The following is a 16,447-nucleotide window of genomic DNA, read 5'->3' as shown; positions in this document are numbered from 1 at the left end:
CCAGGCAGCAGGACATTCTAGCAAGGCGCACAGTAGCGCAAGGCCCGGGGTGGGGGCAGAAAGGCGAGTTGGAGGAGGAAGCAGCTCACAGGCTGAGCGGACTGGGAGCCAGTGTGGCTTCGGGCAGAGAAGGACACCGTCAGACCTGCGTTGCTGTGCCTGGAGGACTGGGCTCGGGAGGCCAAGAGTGGATGCAGGAGAGCAGTGAGCAGGTGAGAGCTGAGGGTGGGGGTGGGGGCCGGGCAGTGGGCCGATGAGCCATCTTAGGGCAGAAGTGATGGGCCCTGCGATGGTCCAGCTGCGGGAGGTGAGACGGGCCTGGGGACGTGGCCCCGCTGGAGGAGGTCCACATGTAGAGGGAGGCCAGGAGCTCAGGCTGAGTATCCTGACTTCACCAGGAGGAGGAGGACAGGAGCAGAAGCCATGCACCCCGGCTCAGGGCTCCCTTATGGAGCAGCCCTCCCACCAGCCCAGGAGGCTCCCGTCAGCCTGTGCTGGGCCAGAGCCCACGTGGGGAGCCACCCCAGGGGCCCCATGGCCCCCAAGCTGCCCACCCCCTCGCCCCCAGGGCCCAGGCGGCCCACACTCGCCTGTCCTCCATGATGCGGCACATGTGGTAGATGGCGCTGTGGCCCAGGTGGGTGCCCAGGAGGTTGCGCATCAGCTGGGAAGGAGCACGTTGCCATCAGACGGGCAGACACGAGCCCCAGGCCTGAACGGCCACGCCCTGCAGCCCTCCGTGCCCAGCTGCTCTCCACCACCTCCTCCCAGACACAGGTACCCAAGTTTGCCCTCAAAATGCCACCAAACCTTGGCCTCCGCTCGGCCACTGGGAAAGTGCGCTGGCTTCCCTCAGCACGCCACTGTCTGGGCGCTCCGGGAGTCAGAGGCCATTCACTGCATGCCAGAGGGCCCTTGTTCTGTCCTCAGGCTGACTCATCACCTCCCCTGGGAAGGCCCTGTGGGACGGCAGGGGAGACGCTACCTTCCAGCAAGGTTCACAGAGCTCCTTGACGTTGATGGTGCGGCAGAGGGTGACGATGAACAGGGGGAGGCTCTCGGCTGGCAGACAGTTGTAGCAAACCACAGCATCCAGCACCTGCAGAGACACCTGGGGGGCGGAGAGAGGGTCAGGCCAGCCTGCCTCCTGCCTGCAGGGATGGCACACCTCTACCGGTTCCCACCGATGACACTTTGGTCAGTGATGATTGCCCTCCCTCTGCCAAAGTGGCCCTCCTGGGACCCTCAGAGTCAGTGTGCGTCTGGGAAGCCCTGCTCCATCCTAGTCACAGCGGGTCATCTCGTCATAAACCATGACCCCAGAACAGATGTCACCCAACCGTCCTTCCTTAGAGAATCCTGAGGCTCAGAGAGGCCAAGCAGCATGCCCGAGGCCACCCAGCTGGTAAGTGGCAACACAGGGCTTGACCCCAGGGGCCAGAATCTCAGTTACAACACCACCTGGCCTGCCCAGGAGGGTGGAAGGGACTGTCCCTGGGGGGAAGGGGGCCTTAGGCGGGTTACTGACCTCTATGTCCACGGAGGACACGGTCTGGACACAGAGCAGGCAGACCATGCTGGGGAAGAAGCACAATGCAGCTGAAAGGACACTGCCCAGAGGCTGGGTGGCTCCACTCTACTTCCTGCTTCCTTGACAAAGTCACTTAAAAAGGGGCTTGCCCTCCCTCAGGGCTCCCACCATGCAGCCACTGCACAGTGCTGGAGCAGCACCAACACCACGCCCCTGCCTGCAGGCTGCAGTGTTCTCAACAGGACAAGTACAGTGAACCAGTCACCAAGCGACATCACACACATCACAACAGCATGTGGAAAATGGCTCTGGCCATTCCCAATAGCTCATTTAATGGTTTCAACAGCTTTATTCACCCTGCAGAGCTGAACTGCGGACATGAGACAGCGAGACTGTGATCAGGCCAAGGTGACTGAAAGGCTTTCTTACTGGACCATGGATGCGATGTATTCATCAAGGTAACAGCTGTTGAATTTGACTAAGTTCACGAGCACCAGGAGGAATTCGGAGGACAGGCCAACGTCCATCCACTGCAGGACAAAGTCCGCTGGGGAGAAGAGAGCAACATCCATACAAACTCACTCCCTCCCCAGGAAACTGTGTCCCCCTCCCATTCACTGCTGGAAACCACATCAATGGTCCCCATGGAATGACAGGCAGGCCACCAGGATGCTGATGGAGGCTGAGCTGGAGCCCCAGCAGGCCAGTGAGTCACAGGAACTCACCAGCACCCAGGCGCGTGAAGGGTCTGGGCTGGGGGAGGGGCAGCCTTTGTGCATCTGATGCTCACAGCCCTGACCCTTGATGCTGGGGGTGCAAACAGGGGATAAGAGTCTAGGAGGGCCTCCCCCACAAGAGACACAAGCAAGGCTCAGTTCCTAGCCAAAGAAACCTGGACAGAAGACCTGACCACTGCCACAGCGCCAGCACCTGCGCAGCAGGAGGCTGACAGCTGAGGCCCTTTTACTAAGTGACAGAACAGGAAGGATCAAGTCACATTCACTTCTTCCTCTGCCCCTCTCTCCCCCAACAGCAGTGACCTGAACTCTAAAGATCATGGAAACTCACACCGTAAGGACAACTGGGAGGACGGTCAGCTAAGGGAAGGACTAGGAGGCCAGACTGGCACGAAGGGGAAAGAGGAAGACAGGCAAGGTGGCCCAGGCCCTGAAACCTCAGGACACTCTGGGCAAGACCGAGCCTTAGGCCTGGGTTGACACCACGCTCTCCAACAATAAAACTCAGACCACCTCCTGCCTGCCCAAAAGACATGTCCAGGCCCTAGTCTCCAGGGGTTCAGAGCCAGCAGGTCTGGAGCGAAGCCCAGAACTCTTGCGTTTTTAACAAGCTCCCCAGGAGCTCTGGGCAGCTGAAGCAGGCTGCACACAGGTAAGCAGACCTGGGTGCTGCAGCGCCCTCTTCAGGCCGCCCTTGTGAACTGCAGCTCTCCCTCTGGACCTTGGGTACCCTAGATTAAATCTGATCACCAAAGCCAGAGAAACCTCACACCCAACATGGCACCCACCCAGCTCTTCTTCCAAGTAGGTGATGTGTCTCCCATTGTCTGTGAGGGCCTTGAAAACTTCCAGTCTCTCGTGGAGGTCTTCATTAGAGGGGTAATCCTTGATGACCTTGAAGAAGAGGGCCCTGAGAACGCCCAGGCGGTCCCCCTGAAGACAAAACAATGGGGTCAGCAGTCAGGATCCCCTGGCTTTCCCGGGCAGCTGTGAGAAGCCCTAGAAGTGCTTTGGGCCCCACGACTCCCAGCCCTGGGGCTCTGTCTCCTTCCCCTAGGAAGTGGCTGTGAGGGACCAGCTAGGGAAGGGATCAGGCATGCTGGCCATCAGCTGACCTGTGTGTGGAGCACCTACCAGGCGCCCAGGTCTGGACACGGGGGCGGGCTCTCAGCAGGGGCCGATTCAGCCCCACCCTCGAGAGGTGCTCACGGGATGACAACAGTGGCCTAGCCAAGCTGAGGTGGGGCTTCTCGGGACAGGGGGCTGTGAAGGCGTGGAGGAAACCAGCCCGGAGGAGAGGGAACCTCCCAGGCAGGAATGGCCTGGGTGTTCCAGCAGGGCTGGACCCCAGTGAGCAGGGTCGGGAGGTCAGTGAAAGCAAGACAGCAACAGCACAGTCGGGCCAGTACCACTCCGCACGCGGCACCGACTGCCTCGCTTACACCCCAGAGAAAAAGGAGGGACAAGCCTCTCACTGGACAGCAGAGGTGGCAGTGGCTTGTGCGGGTCACAGAGATAGGAGAGGGTGACACCACATGCCCACACAAGCAGTGCAGCTGCAGGGTCCTGGGCACCAGCCGACCTGTGCGGGGTGCCACCACCAGACAAAAGTCCGGCGTGCTTAGCACGCGGCAACCCTTACCTGCCCCTGCACAATGGCCTTCAGCAGAGCCAGCACCGCATGCCGGGCCTCGGGTGGCCGCTCTGGCTGCAGCAGGTCCGAGACAGCCTTCCAGAGTGCTTCCACCGCGTGCTGCCCGGCAGAGGGGATGGCTATTGTCATGCTGGCCCCTCAGCTCAGGGGTCAGTCTCAGGGGACAGTCTCATGGGCAAAAGACAGAGCAGAACAACATGCTCTTCTGACTTAAACTCGCTTCTCTAAAGCCCTCGTATATACGTCACAGCCCGCAGCGAGCATGAGCCTGACCAGAGGAACGGCTCCAAGCTCCTTCAACCCTAGCTGGTCCTTTAAGGGAGGAGGGCAGGTGGGCCAGGAGGGCTGTCCTGGAGGCCCCCAGAAATTAGCAGGGAGTTCCCAGAGCTTGCTCAGCCTCTCTGGGCAAAGTCACCAGAAGACGCTCTGAACCAGCAGTGCCAGAGCAAGCCCCTGGGCCTGCAGCCTGACCCAGGGGCCCTGCACTCTGGCTCCCCCTTGTGTGAACAAGCCAGCTTCGGGCTACTTAGCACCCTACCCCGACTCTGCCTCTGCTAAGTGCTCTGTGCAGGTTCTGGAATCTGCCTTTTAGTCCACCCAGCCCACGAGGGAACTGAGCCCTTTCCCCAGAGCTCTTCGAATCAGCCTCTCACATCACCTTCCTCTCCCTTCAGCCAAGGTTTGCAGACCACTCACCCTTTCCTGCGCTCACTCCTCTTAAGAGGGGGGCTAAAATGTCTTTTAGATGCAGTCTGACCAACACTCCAACCGACTCCAGACACCCTGGAACCTCCCCTCCTCTCTCCCACTCCCTGTACTCCTCCCGATGCAACCTGAGCCCCCAGACTACCCGGGCCTCTGAGGCCAAGCCGCGGCATTCACTAGACGGCACCCCAGCCATGGCTCCCCTTTCTGCACTCACAGCAGCTCCGAGAACTCGGATGCCCATCCTCACATTTATCCCTGGTGAAGTGCAGCCTGCACATGTCAGATGATCTGCAGAGGACAGGGGTCACTCTCCCCCAAGCAGATCTGAACCCACCAGGTATGAGACCCACATCTAGTCCTGTGTCACTCGCACAAAAGTGGGGCGGCAAGGTGAGGGTACAGCCCTTGAGGAACTCTAACGGCAGCATCCCCCTGTCTACAAGACATGGGAAAGAGCCTGGAAGCATCTGTCAGAAATAAACATGCCTACATCTGCGAGGCTGCTTAATACCACCCAAACGCCTCTCCCCAAAATACAGAGTCCGGCGTGCCTGGACTTGTTCTACATCAAGGTACACTCTCTGCTGAACAAAACAGACATTCCCCTATTGTTCTTTCCTGCAAGTTTGTAATGTGAGAGGACAGTGAGCGTGCGTTTCTGCAAGCCACCTCAAAACCTCTCCCAGATTTGCTAAAAGAGCCTAACCCCTTGCTCTGCATCTCCACACGTAACTGGCCTCTCCAAGTTGTGCTCAGGACATTTCCAGAAGCTTCCCTAGCACTAAGTGAAAGAAGTCTCTCAGTCGTGTCCAACTCTTTGCGACCCCATGGACTATACAGTCCATGGAATTCTCCAGGCCAGAATACTGGAGTGGGTAGCCGTTCCCTTTTCTGGCAAATCTTCCCAACCCAGAGATCAAACCCAGGTGTCCTGCATGGCAGGGGAATTTTTTACCAGCTGAGCCACCAGGGAAGCTCTCCCCATCACTAAGACAAGACTAAATTTCTCAAACGGTGTGCAACAGTTCCTTAGTGAAGTCAGCTATCAGCCCTGCTCCTAGAAAAGCCAAATCAGGCTCTAGCGCAGCTCACATGGATCTGTCCAGTCACCCACCCAAGACACACCTACCTCTTCAAATTTCTTCGTTCTGGCAACCTCACAGATCTGCCCTATCACACGGATGCGATTATTGAGGCCACATTCAACACTCAGCTCCTGGAGAGATAAAGAAGGAAAGGGCTCAGGCAAAAGGTCTCCTTACCTGCGTATCACAGGGTACTCTAAGAACTGCCCTGTCTTACCAACACTGGAAACCTACAGCAGACCTCTTGAAACCAGGAATCATCCGTTGACCACTCCCACCTTAAGGGAGCGAGAACTTTTTTTCATAGCTACCCTTTTTTTCACTTAAAAAAACGCACATATAAAACTCACCATTGTAATGACTTTAAACTGTATAATTCAGCTTTTAGTATATTCAGTACTTGCAACCAGGCCCACTAATTCCAGAACATTTTCATCACCTCAAAAGGAAGTTTCACTCCCCAACCCCTCCTCACCCACCCCAAGCCCTGGCAAAGGCTAATCTACTTTGTTTCTATGGGTTTGCTTATTCAAGACACTTCATATATATGGAATCATACATTAACATGAGCCTTTGTGATTGGTTTCTTTCACTTAGAATGTTTTCAAAGTTCATCCATGCTTTTGCATGTCATCAGTGCTTCCTTCCTTTTTTTTTTGGCAGTCTCTCCGTCCTATGGATGTATCTATCACATTTTGCTGACACCTTCACCAACTGATGAGCGTTTTGGTTGTTTCTGGACTGCTGCTGCTGCTAAGTTGCTTCAGTCGTGTCCGACTCTGTGCAACCCCAGAGACAGCAGCCCACCAAGCTCCCTCATCCCTGGGATTCTCCAGGCAAGAACACTGGAATGGGTTGCCATTTCCTTCTCCAATGCATGAAAGTGAAAAGTGAAAGTGAAGTCGCTCAGTCGTGTCTCTTAGGGATCCCATGGACTGCAGCCCACCAGGCTCCTCCATCCAAGGGATTTTCCAGGCAAGAATACTGGAGTGGGGTGCCACTGCCTCCTCCATGTTTCTGGACAGGAAACTTAAAAAGCGCAAAAATTCAACATTATTTATGGGCAAAGCACTGAGTAGGCACATGCTGGGAGATTCCAACACACACACGAGTGAAGACTTACTTCTCCCAGGAACTCTCAAATTATCACCTGGACATAATCCTAATCACCTGAGGAGACCATGGTGTTCTGGTCACATCTAGTGAAATAGATTTTCTTAACATCAACATCTGAATACTAACTCCAGTGTGCTGGACCAAGTCCCCAAGATCTTGACTTCCTGAATCTCTAGAGGAAAACCATCACCACCATGGTGCTGGGGACAGCAGTCCCACAGAACGGGGTGACAGGTCAAACTCAGCCTTCCCTGCACCTCCCATTCAGCAGAGAAGACCCAGGCAGCTCACTCACTCTCAGGATTTCCGCAGTGATGATAAACTCAGTCTGTTTGCCCTCTGCAGACCTGGGGTTTGGCCGTGGAGTCCCCAGTCCCAACAGAATCTTGAACTTCTCCTTCAAGCCTGAATCTTTGCTTGCTGGCTTAGCCATACTGGGCAAGGACGCACCAGAGGACTCCTCTGTGCAGAGAATCAGGCAGAGACCTCAGGGAGCCGCTCGCCCTCCCCGCAGCGGACCGCCGGCCGCCCGCGAACCCTAGATTCCCGGTGGGCGACCTTTCTTCCTCCCACAGCCCCCGGGAGACCTCCACCACAGCCAGACGGTCTCGGCCAGAAATAAACCCGTGAAGGGCCCGGCCGTCCGCCCGCGCCTCCTGACTCAGTGCGTGCGGTGAGGAAGGGGCCCCGGGGGCGGCCGCGGCGGGGTCCAGGGAGCCCCGACGTCTGACGTCTCTCTTTGCCCCGTGTCGGGGAGGACTGTCGGGGGGACGCCAGGAGCAGGGACCACGCCCCCGCACCCGTCCTGGACTTAAAGCCAAGGAATGCCTGGAACTCCAGGGTCAGCCTGAGGTGGGTGCTCCCGAGGGCCGGGCGCGACACCGCGGGGTCCGCCTCCGCCGCCTCAGCGCGGAGCAGGCCTGGAGGGGCAAGCGTCCCCCGCCGCCCAGTCGGGGCTGGCCACCCCGCAGGCCGAGCCGGCGCCAGCGGCCCGGACGCCGCCAACCACTCACCACTCGCCCCTCGCCCCGCCCGCCGCGCGCCGGGCTGTCCCGGGGCGGAGAACCCAGCACACCCCCGGCCCCAGGCCGCCGCCGGAAGCGCGACCCGCACTTCCGGCCGTGGGAGGGCGCCGAGGGCCGCCGCAGCGCTTGCTGGGAGACGTAGTCCTGGGCCGCTCTCTGGCCGGAAGGCCGGGCGAGGGTCTGGTCACGTGGGTGTGGCGCAGGGGCAGCCGGGAGGTGTAGTCCGCAGAAATCCGCCATGAACGCGGTTGGAGTGAGGATGGTGGTGACCCGCGCCAGGAGCCAAGGGACTGGGGCCAGTCTGAGGCCGGGTGGGGAGAAGGCCGCGCCGCTCCGGAGTGGAGAGGCGGCTGCAGGTAGCGCCGCGCCCGAGGTGGGGCACAGGAGGAGAGGCGGGGAACGGAACCTGCAAGGGACTGGAGGCTGGGGTCCAGGTCGCACGTGAGGGCTCCGCGCCGCGAGGGCTGGTACCCAGCAGCCTCGAGCAAGCTCCTGGGCTGCACCTCGGGGGACAGCGGGGCGGGCCGTGAGTTCCCGGTTGAGCTCGGTTCCCAGCAGACGGGCTGAGTTCGTACATTCCCACCTCCTCCGCCTACATCCTGTTCAAGAAAGTCCTCCCAGGCCCACTAGCATGCCCTAGGGTACGCCACTTGCGCCAGGCTGACTGTGAGGCGCACTGGCCCTGTCCTGAGAACTGCTTCCCACTCAGAGGTCCCAGCCAGATATTTTCTCCTCCTGCTAAAGGGTTGGTTCCTCTGAGAGAAAATGGGAAACGGTGTGACTTTTCTTACCATTTACGTCTGTATTAGGGAACCTACGTGTTTCCTTATTGAGGTCTTGCTTTGGAACTCAGCGATAAGTGAGGATGACAGGGCCCCTGCCCCTTGTCCTGCCTGGATGTCTGCAGGATTGGCCAGAGGAGGATTCCCACAGACACCCAAAGCCCCCAGGGGTAAGCCCAGACAGACAGGATGACACACTGGGCAAGCAGCATGGCGGGGGGACAGGCACATTGTGCAGGAGCTTTGATGCCAGGGCAGTTTGGAGTTCTTCACGAGTAAAGAGGAAAACCAATGAAAGGTTTCCAACAGGAAGTCACACGACTTAATCCAGATTTTTAGAAAGCTGTCTCTGACAGCGTCGAGACTAGAGCGGGGGATGCCCTGGTGGAAGCCGTCAGTAGCGTCCTCATGTGCGGCAGTGGGCTTAGCCAGAGGGGCAGCGCCATAAGGAAGGCTGACCTGGCCCGGAACATGTGCCGTAGAGGCCAGAGCACCCCCGGCTATAGTAGGTGTTTGTTGGGTGATTGTTGAACAAACGATATGGGATGAGATAGCAGGTAGGGCAGCGCCCACACCTAGTGGCACTTTTTGCAGAAGGAAGGAAAAGCTACAGCCCCGTGAAGCGTCGGCGGAAGGCACGAAGACTGAGTGTGGCCTACGAGGCCTCAGAAGGTGAAGAAGGCGAGGGGGCCGAGCGTCTCCAGGCACCATCCTGGCAGCCTCAGGACTGGCGGCGGCAGCTGGACAACATCCGGACCATGAGGAGTGGGAAGGACGCGCCCGTGGACCAGCTGGGGGCTGAGCACTGCTTTGACCCCAGCGCATCCCCAAAGGTAGACAGGGACCCATCTGCTGGTGACCTCTTCTGAACAAGACACTCGCTTCCTCTCAGGTCTCTAGCAGGGACAGCTGGCACATTAGGGGTGTTGAGTAACATTAGCTCAGAGAGGGAGTTCCTTATACTCACTGGCCCAGAGCCTAGTCCTAAGACCAACCTGATTCCAATCCCAAGTCTGCTACCTTGTGACTTGGGCCTCAGTTTGCTTGTCTGTGAAGTGAACCACAGCATCCTTTGCGAAGTGATAACAATAACAAGCGTAACCGAGCAGTGCTGAGCACTGGCGTCGTGCCAGGTGCGGTTCTGTAAGCCTCACAGTGATCTTACAAAGCAGGTGCAGTTATTTTCTTCCTAAGTGGAAAAACAGACCTAAGCCAGACACCACACACGCCTCCTTGGCCGGGCCCGGGGTGACACGTGGAGATGAGTAAAGGGCTTGGCTGGGGCCTGGCCCACGGTGAGCACTCAGGACCCGCCACCACCCTGGTGGCTGTCCCTGTGCAAGCAGGTGCAGAGGTACCAGGTGCTGCTGTCCCTGATGCTCTCCAGCCAGACCAAGGACCAGGTGACAGCCGGCGCCATGCAGCGGCTACGGGCCCGGGGCCTGACGGTGGACAGCATCCTGCAAACGGACGACAGCACGCTGGGCACGCTCATCTATCCCGTGGGCTTCTGGAGGGTGAGCCAGCCTGTGGCCAGCAGGCCTGGGGGCGCCACTGGCTTGCAAAAGGTGTCAAGGAAGCTGAGCAGCTGCGGGGGGTGGGGGCAGTCGCTGGAGCAGGCATCCCTGGCTGAGTTTCCCCTGGAGCCCCATCCTGCCCTTGCCTCTCTGACCAGCCCACAGTGGGCTGGGCGGTGGGGCCTCAGTCCAGACCCCAGAGCTCCTTGGCCTTTCCTGTTTGCAGCCCACCCCTTCCTTCCTCCCCCTCCCCGCCCAGCCTCCTGGCCCTTCCCTTCCTCGCTAAGGCTGCCCACCCACTTAGCCCTTTGTTGACTTGGAGCCTCCCTGGAGTGCACGGCCCCTCCCCTCGGGAGCAGCAGCTGGGAGTGCAGGGTGGCAGGTGGGCGGGGCTGTTTCCCCTTGGCACTGGCTTGGGCTGTAGTTTGTCAGATGGGTTTTAAATAGCCCTGTCCACTCAGGCCCAGGATAGGAACTGTCCTGCTGGCCTGGCGGCAGTGGGGGAACCCCAGTCTCCAGCCTTCCTTCCTGAAGGCCCAGGTGCTGTTGAGCCCAGCTGCTGATGAGCCCAGCTGCTGATATGGCCGGCCCTTCTTAGCCTGCTTGGTCTCCCTTGGAGAGTGATGGAGCAGGGGGACTCAAACCAGACCCCACCCACTTGTCCTGGGGCCGAAGCAGGTGGGAGATAGGCCTGTGCTGGGCCTCCCTTGGTCTTCCTGCTGCCCTTGGCAAGCAGGTGCCTCTGACTGTGTCCTGGACCCGTGATGGGTAGCTCTGGGCACCTGGGGGTCTTCTCTGCGCCTTGTTCTCCCATCAGGTAATACCCCTGACCTCCAGGGCTCACCCCCAGCAATCTTTCAGAGCAAGGTGAAGTACATCAAACAGACCACTGCAATCCTGCAGCAGCGTTACGGTGGGGACATCCCAGCCTCCGTGGCAGAGCTGGTGGCGCTGCCCGGTGTCGGGCCCAAGATGGCGCACTTGGCCATGGCGGTGGCCTGGGGCACTGTGTCAGGCATTGGTGAGTGGAGCGCAAGTGAGGTGGGATTGGCCAGCTCCAGGCTTGCTGGCTGCTGTCGAGGTTCCCCACATCCCCAGCTCAGGTCTCATTCACAACTCAGCCCAAAGGGTCAGGAGCGAGGCTGCCCCACCCAGAGACGGGTACTGATGGGAGGAGCTCCTGTTTGCCAAGCACGTGTGGTGGGCTGAGCCCTGGGAGAGGCCCACGGCCGACTCGGGACTGTGCCGCGTGAGCGAGAGAGACATCAGACAGCTCCTCACTCAAGGGTAGAAACGCTGACGGGGCATGCAGGGCGCCGCTGGAGCCAGCCTGGTCTGGGGCGTCTGGAGGACTTCCTAAGGAGGTGACGAATCATCCAAGAGCTGAGTGGCGAGGTGGGCTGGCCAGGCCAAGAGGAGGAAGTGCGGTCCGGGCAGAAGGAACAGCATCTGCAGAGCCACGGGGCCGGGGAGAGGCCAGAGCACGGAGCTCTGGGAGATGAAACCCCAGGGGGTGGGGGCAGCCCTTCCTGGAATCCTCTCCTGGGTCCTTGTGGCGCATCCTGGCCCTGGAGGAGCTCCAAGTGGAGAGAGACCCTGGCATCTGTCAGGGTGGGCCGGCCTCCTCAGATCTTTGCCCAGTGGGTTGGGGCTTCTGAGGCCTCACGGCACAGGCCCAGTCAGCCTGGGAACCAGGCCTTGACCCGTGACCCGTTGTGTGCCCCCACCCTGGCACTTCTCAGGGGCTTGTGCAGAGGAGCCAGGAGAGGCGGTCGGGAATGCCCCAGGGCTCCCGTGGCTGGTGCAGCCTGCCCCTGGGCTGGGGACCCCTTCCCGGCACTGCCCATGGGAGGAAGAGGGCCCTGCCTCCACACACACCCCCGCCCCCCCAGGCAGGCGCTCAGAAGCCCTGACGTGCAGGAGCCCGGCCAGGGCAGAGCCCCCACCCCCACTGGGCTCCCTCGGCTGGCAGCCACTCAGCAGACACTCGAGCTTCTCCTGGCGGCTGTCCTCAGCTGCCCGTGTCCAGGAGCGGGCGGGCGGGTCTGTGGGGAAGGGCCCGCCCTCAGCTGGACTGGTGGAGTGTGAGAACTGTGTGCTTCGTGGTTGTCTGTGGACCCGGCCAGCTGCAGGGTGACCCTGGCGGGGACGGGGCACCCTCCCAGCTGGGTGACCCTGGGTGAGGCACTTGGCTGCTCTGAACTGGGCCACTAAGTGGGGGAAGCATTTGCTCCCATTAGTGGCCCAGAGGTGCAGAGCCCTCTTGGACCAGCCCCCCAGGGGGCTCAGCTTGGTGCAGCCCTGGGTAACTTAAGGGAGCGGCCACTTCCGTGTTACAGAGAAAAAAGCTGAGCCTTGGTGACACCAGGGTGTGACTTCTCCATTCACCTGCTCTCTCTGAGCCCCAGGGATGCCCATCACAGCTTTTGGGGGAGGGCTGAGTCTTTTTCCAGGCAGCTAGCAGCAGAGAAGTGAGCTGCTGCAGGAACACACTTCCTCGCTTTCTCTTGGGCAGACACAACGCGGGGAGGAGGCAGGGATCGCATCTGGTGAGGGTAGGGGGCCCCACCGAGCAGGTGCTCCAGCCGAGCCCCCAGGTGGCCGGTCAGGGGAGCAGGGGCTGCGGCCAGGTGGACGGCAGCTGCAGCTGTCCTGGCCACGCTCGCAGCTCCATCGCTGACGGTGCAGTGGCAGGTGCTGTCTCTGCGGGCCGAGCTGCTGCCATCCAGCCTGGCACCACGGCCAGTGCCAGGAGGCACTGCTGCCTGCACCCTGTGTAAAAGGCCAAGACCTCTGGGTCTGGCTTCAGCCCCTGCCCAGCCACAGGCCCAGGCAACCCTCTGTCAGGCCTTGCAGTTCTGGGCCCTCCTCAGAAGCTGTGGGGGGGTCAGGGGAGGGGCCACGGGGACCCCTCACCCACCCACGTTGGGAGCCATGGGCAGGGATGGGCAGTCTTGCCCAGTGAGCCTGCCGAGTGTCCACCCTGCCCCATTTCCAAGCAGCAGTGGACACACATGTGCACAGAATCGCCAACCGACTCAGGTGGACCAAGAAGGCAACCAGGTCCCCAGAGGAAACCCGAAGAGCTCTGGAGGAGTGGCTGCCCAGGTGTGCCCACCCCCAGGATGGGGTAGAGTGGGCTCCCTCCAGTGGGCTCCCTCCTTCCCTCCACACTGATGACTCCCACCCCCACAGGGAACTGTGGAGTGAAATCAACGGCCTGCTGGTGGGCTTCGGCCAACAGACTTGCCTGCCCGTCCACCCACGCTGCCAGGCCTGCCTCAACCGGGCCCTGTGCCCAGCTGCACAGGGACTCTGAGGGCCTGGGGCCTCTGCCCGGCGCCACTCTGGCCACTGTCTGTGCCTTTGCTGGGGAGCCGTAGCCTGTTTATAATAAAGCTTGGGGGTTGTTTGCAGTTAGGGTCTGGCTGAGTTGTACCGGGGTGGGGGTGGGGGCAGGCTGGAAAGCACACGCGTGAGCTGTGTGCACACCCATGCTCACATGTGTCTGGAACAGGGCAGCCTGGGAGGCTGGGATGGGGACGTGATGATCTGGGCTGCGTGCTGGGGTGGGGGTCGTGGGAGCCAGCTGCAGCCAGCTGTCTGGAAGCCCGCAGGGGACACCGGCTGCTTCCCTCAGCAGCTGGCTGGGGACCTGGGAACACGCCTCCTCCTGAACTTGTGCCCCAAGAGCCTGGCTCCCGCCTCGAGGCCCCGCCCCCAGTATTTACACAGCCACCTGGCCTCATCCTAGGATGCCAGCAAGCCCAGGCAGGCCAACACAGGGCAGAGGCCTGACCTGCATGCTCCTGCAGGGGGCCAGGGCCCAGTCTGGGAACAGGAGGGCAGGGCTCCGAGGCACAGGGGTCACCAGTGTGCTGGGAGGGGCCAGGCAGATGGATCTGGGGAGCGGAGGCTTAGAAAGGGGGCTGTGTGTCTCAGCTGGGTCTTGGGCCGTTGCGGGCTGCCGCCTCCCTGCCTGGACCACAGCCCCCCAGCCCCCAACACGCAGGCTCAGGAAGGACAGACAGCCAGGGTCCAAGGAAGGCCTGTTTATTCTGAAGGCGCGCATGCGCTATGGCTTGTAGGGCAGACAGCGATGTCGGTCGGCGGGTCAGGATCTGGGCAGAGGGAAGGCAGATCGGGGTTCCTCCGGGGAGGCTCCCGGCAGGGGCCAAGCCCGGAGCCTGGGATCCTTCCTGGGGGCTTCCCTGCAGGCACGAGGGGCCTGTCCAGAGGTGCCCTCCTCAGGGGCACGGGGCCTCCATCCTCAGACCGCCCACCCCAGGACAGGGCAGAGAGCAGCTCTCACAGCCCCTGCCCTGAAGCCTGTGAGCCCCCAGCCCTGTCCCTGGGACTCCCACTTGGGATGGCTGCTGCTGAGGGGGTTGGGGGGGAATGGTGTGCAGAGAAAGGTTTGTTTTATTGCAAGTATTTAGAGAGCACGTCCTGAGGGGGTGGGGGCAGGGCTCTGCTATTAAGTGGAAACATATGTGGAGCTAGAGATCTTTCTGGAAAAAAAAAAGCAAAAACACAAATTCCTGTAAGTCAGCAAGCCCAGGCAGTCAGCACGGCGGCCAGCCCGCAGGTCACCACCGCCCCTACCCCCTGGCCCTTGCCCCCCCTTTCTCCCCCTGCCCCTCACTGTCTCTCTGGGTCTCTCACATCTCAGGGGCTCCCTCTGCCCATCTTGTGGCCACACTCCCCTAACACCCCGCGGATGATGGTGGGACCACCCCAGCTTAGGGGGGAAGGATACCCCCTCCAGTCCACCGGGGCGTGGGGAGCTCTGGGCAGTCCGAAGGGCAAGGCCCAGGCCCGTGGGGAAGAGCCAGCGGGGAGCAGGCACGGGGCTCAGAAGTTGCTGAAGATCTCGCGCTTCCGGTTCCAGTCCATCTGTGGTGCCCGCTTGTTGACCCTGGTGGCTCTCGCCTTCTCCTTGGCCTCAGCTGCTGTGGGGCTCAGGTGAAGGCCACTCTCCTGAAAAGGGTCTCGCTTCCATGTGCTGCCATCCTACGGGTGGACACGGTGGGCAGGTGGCCAGTGAGCCTTGGACCCCAGCCCCCAGGCAGGTGGCCCTTCCCAGGGAGCTTGCGCCAGAGGCCACCTGGCAGCAGGCCCAGGAGGGCTTCCTAGAGGCGGCGGCCTCACGGCTCAGGCTGACAGCTCCGCAGATGCCCACCCCCAAGGCCTCAGGCCCCCCAGCACGTGAGCAGCAGCACTGGAGGTGGAGGGGCACCACTACCTCAGTGTCCTTGTCTAAGCCGGGCAGGTCACTTCGGGACGAGCACACGGAGCCACCATTGAGCTGGGAAACCAAGGGTGAGGCGTGGCTTCAGGGGCTCACCCAGGAGACTGCACACACACGTGCACACATGGACACACGTGTGTGGACACGTGTGTGCACACACGTGCACACACCAGAGCTGCATTTACTCCTGCATCTGGCAGTGGCACTGAGCCTCTACTGCAACCTGGAGGTGCCTGAGTGCCCTGTGGGGTGGGATGCGGCTGGGCCCGGACAGGACCCAAGGGGCCTTTAAGCTGGGAGTGACAGGGCCGGGCTCAGTGTCACGACCACATGACACCAGGACTGAGGTCTCAGGAGGGGCTCCCAGAGGTGCCCCTGAGGTCCCCGAGCCCACCCTGTCTGCTCCCACCCTCTCACCTGGGCCGAGCTGGTCCCGTTGGTGACCGGCGATGGCAGTGGACCTGTGGGGACAGTATGTAACTGACCACTCGGCCCCCAATGCTTCACCCCAGCCCTGGGCCCCAAAGCAGCCGCTCACCTTCCACATGCTCCTCGGTGGGTGTGACCCGCAGCCGCTTGAAGTGTTCATCCGTCTCGGGGTCCACCACCAGCAGCTGGGCCTCGTCCTCCCGTGCCTTGATGCTGGCCACCACCTCCGCATGGCGTAGCCCCTCCACATTCTGCCCATTCACCTGCCACCAGCACAGGGTCAGTGCTGCCTGGGGACTGGTCCCCACCAGCCCCCCAAGCCACCCAGACAGGTGTGGCATCAAATATTCATCAGTGCCGTCACCAGCCGCAGCAGCAAGAGGAGCACCAGCTCAGGTTCCCGGAATCTTCCTCCTGCAGAGGACCTGGGGCCCAGACACACAGACGTGGATAGATACACACGGACACACCTACAGGCACACAGGTGCAAACAGATACACGCAGACACATACAGGTGCACAGGCGCGTGCATACACATACGGACATACCTATAGGCATGCAGGTACAGACACACACACAGATACACACAGACACATACAGGCGCACAGACAC

The 16,447-nt window shown here is 60.8% G+C and overlaps 3 protein-coding genes across 18 annotated transcripts in view; 1 reads left to right on the top strand and 2 right to left on the bottom strand.

The window, feature by feature from the left end:
• Positions 1 to 7,929, bottom strand: part of TSC2 (TSC complex subunit 2) — a 30,975-nt gene extending 23,046 nt beyond the window's left edge. For 7 of the 9 annotated variants that reach the window (XM_040254127.1, XM_040254123.1, XM_040254120.1 and 4 more), the window contains exons 1-8: positions 7,127 to 7,531; positions 5,760 to 5,846; positions 3,911 to 4,021; positions 3,057 to 3,201; positions 1,961 to 2,078; positions 1,529 to 1,577; positions 986 to 1,111; positions 591 to 664 (exon numbers count right to left, since the gene is read on the bottom strand). In XM_040254127.1, the coding sequence (XP_040110061.1) occupies positions 591 to 664; positions 986 to 1,111; positions 1,529 to 1,577; positions 1,961 to 2,078; positions 3,057 to 3,201; positions 3,911 to 4,021; positions 5,760 to 5,846; positions 7,127 to 7,264 (848 nt within the window). In that variant the 5' untranslated portion in view covers positions 7,265 to 7,531. Of the gene's footprint in view, positions 1 to 590; positions 665 to 985; positions 1,112 to 1,528; positions 1,578 to 1,960; positions 2,079 to 3,056; positions 3,202 to 3,910; positions 4,022 to 5,759; positions 5,847 to 7,126; positions 7,532 to 7,844 lie in introns of those variants that run through there. The other 2 variants (XM_040254115.1, XM_040254145.1) reach the window with 1 other exon arrangement.
• NTHL1 (nth like DNA glycosylase 1) lies at positions 7,595 to 13,571 on the top strand. Of its 6 annotated transcripts, none has more exons than XM_040254151.1 (6): positions 7,595 to 7,683; positions 9,233 to 9,471; positions 9,982 to 10,155; positions 11,017 to 11,176; positions 13,158 to 13,263; positions 13,351 to 13,571. In XM_040254151.1, exons 2-6 carry the CDS (start codon positions 9,397 to 9,399, stop codon positions 13,472 to 13,474), a joined length of 639 nt encoding a protein of 212 aa, XP_040110085.1. In that variant the 5' UTR covers positions 7,595 to 7,683; positions 9,233 to 9,396; the 3' UTR covers positions 13,475 to 13,571. The 6 variants fall into 6 exon arrangements, with proteins under 6 accessions (XP_040110085.1, XP_040110083.1, XP_040110082.1 ...); XM_040254149.1 differs by lacking the exon at positions 7,595 to 7,683 and adding an exon at positions 8,077 to 8,212 and having other exon boundaries at positions 9,985 to 10,155; XM_040254148.1 differs by lacking the exon at positions 7,595 to 7,683 and adding an exon at positions 8,078 to 8,212.
• Positions 13,572 to 14,192: 621 nt separating this feature from the next.
• Positions 14,193 to 16,447, bottom strand: part of SLC9A3R2 (SLC9A3 regulator 2) — an 11,018-nt gene continuing 8,763 nt past the window's right edge. For 2 of the 3 annotated variants that reach the window (XM_040254088.1, XM_040254100.1), the window contains 4 exons: positions 15,945 to 16,098; positions 15,824 to 15,867; positions 15,401 to 15,463; positions 14,193 to 15,168 (listed from right to left, as the gene is read on the bottom strand). In XM_040254088.1, coding sequence (XP_040110022.1) covers positions 15,010 to 15,168; positions 15,401 to 15,463; positions 15,824 to 15,867; positions 15,945 to 16,098 — 420 coding nt within the window. In that variant the 3' untranslated portion in view covers positions 14,193 to 15,009. The remainder of the gene's footprint in view (positions 15,169 to 15,400; positions 15,464 to 15,823; positions 15,868 to 15,944; positions 16,099 to 16,447) is intronic. The other variant, XM_040254093.1, reaches the window with a different exon arrangement.

This window comes from Oryx dammah, unplaced genomic scaffold (assembly GCF_014754425.2).
Source record: "Oryx dammah isolate SB20612 unplaced genomic scaffold, SCBI_Odam_1.1 HiC_scaffold_2, whole genome shotgun sequence".
Taxonomy (NCBI): domain Eukaryota; kingdom Metazoa; phylum Chordata; class Mammalia; order Artiodactyla; family Bovidae; genus Oryx; species Oryx dammah.
This window is presented reverse-complemented; position numbering and strand designations above follow the sequence as displayed.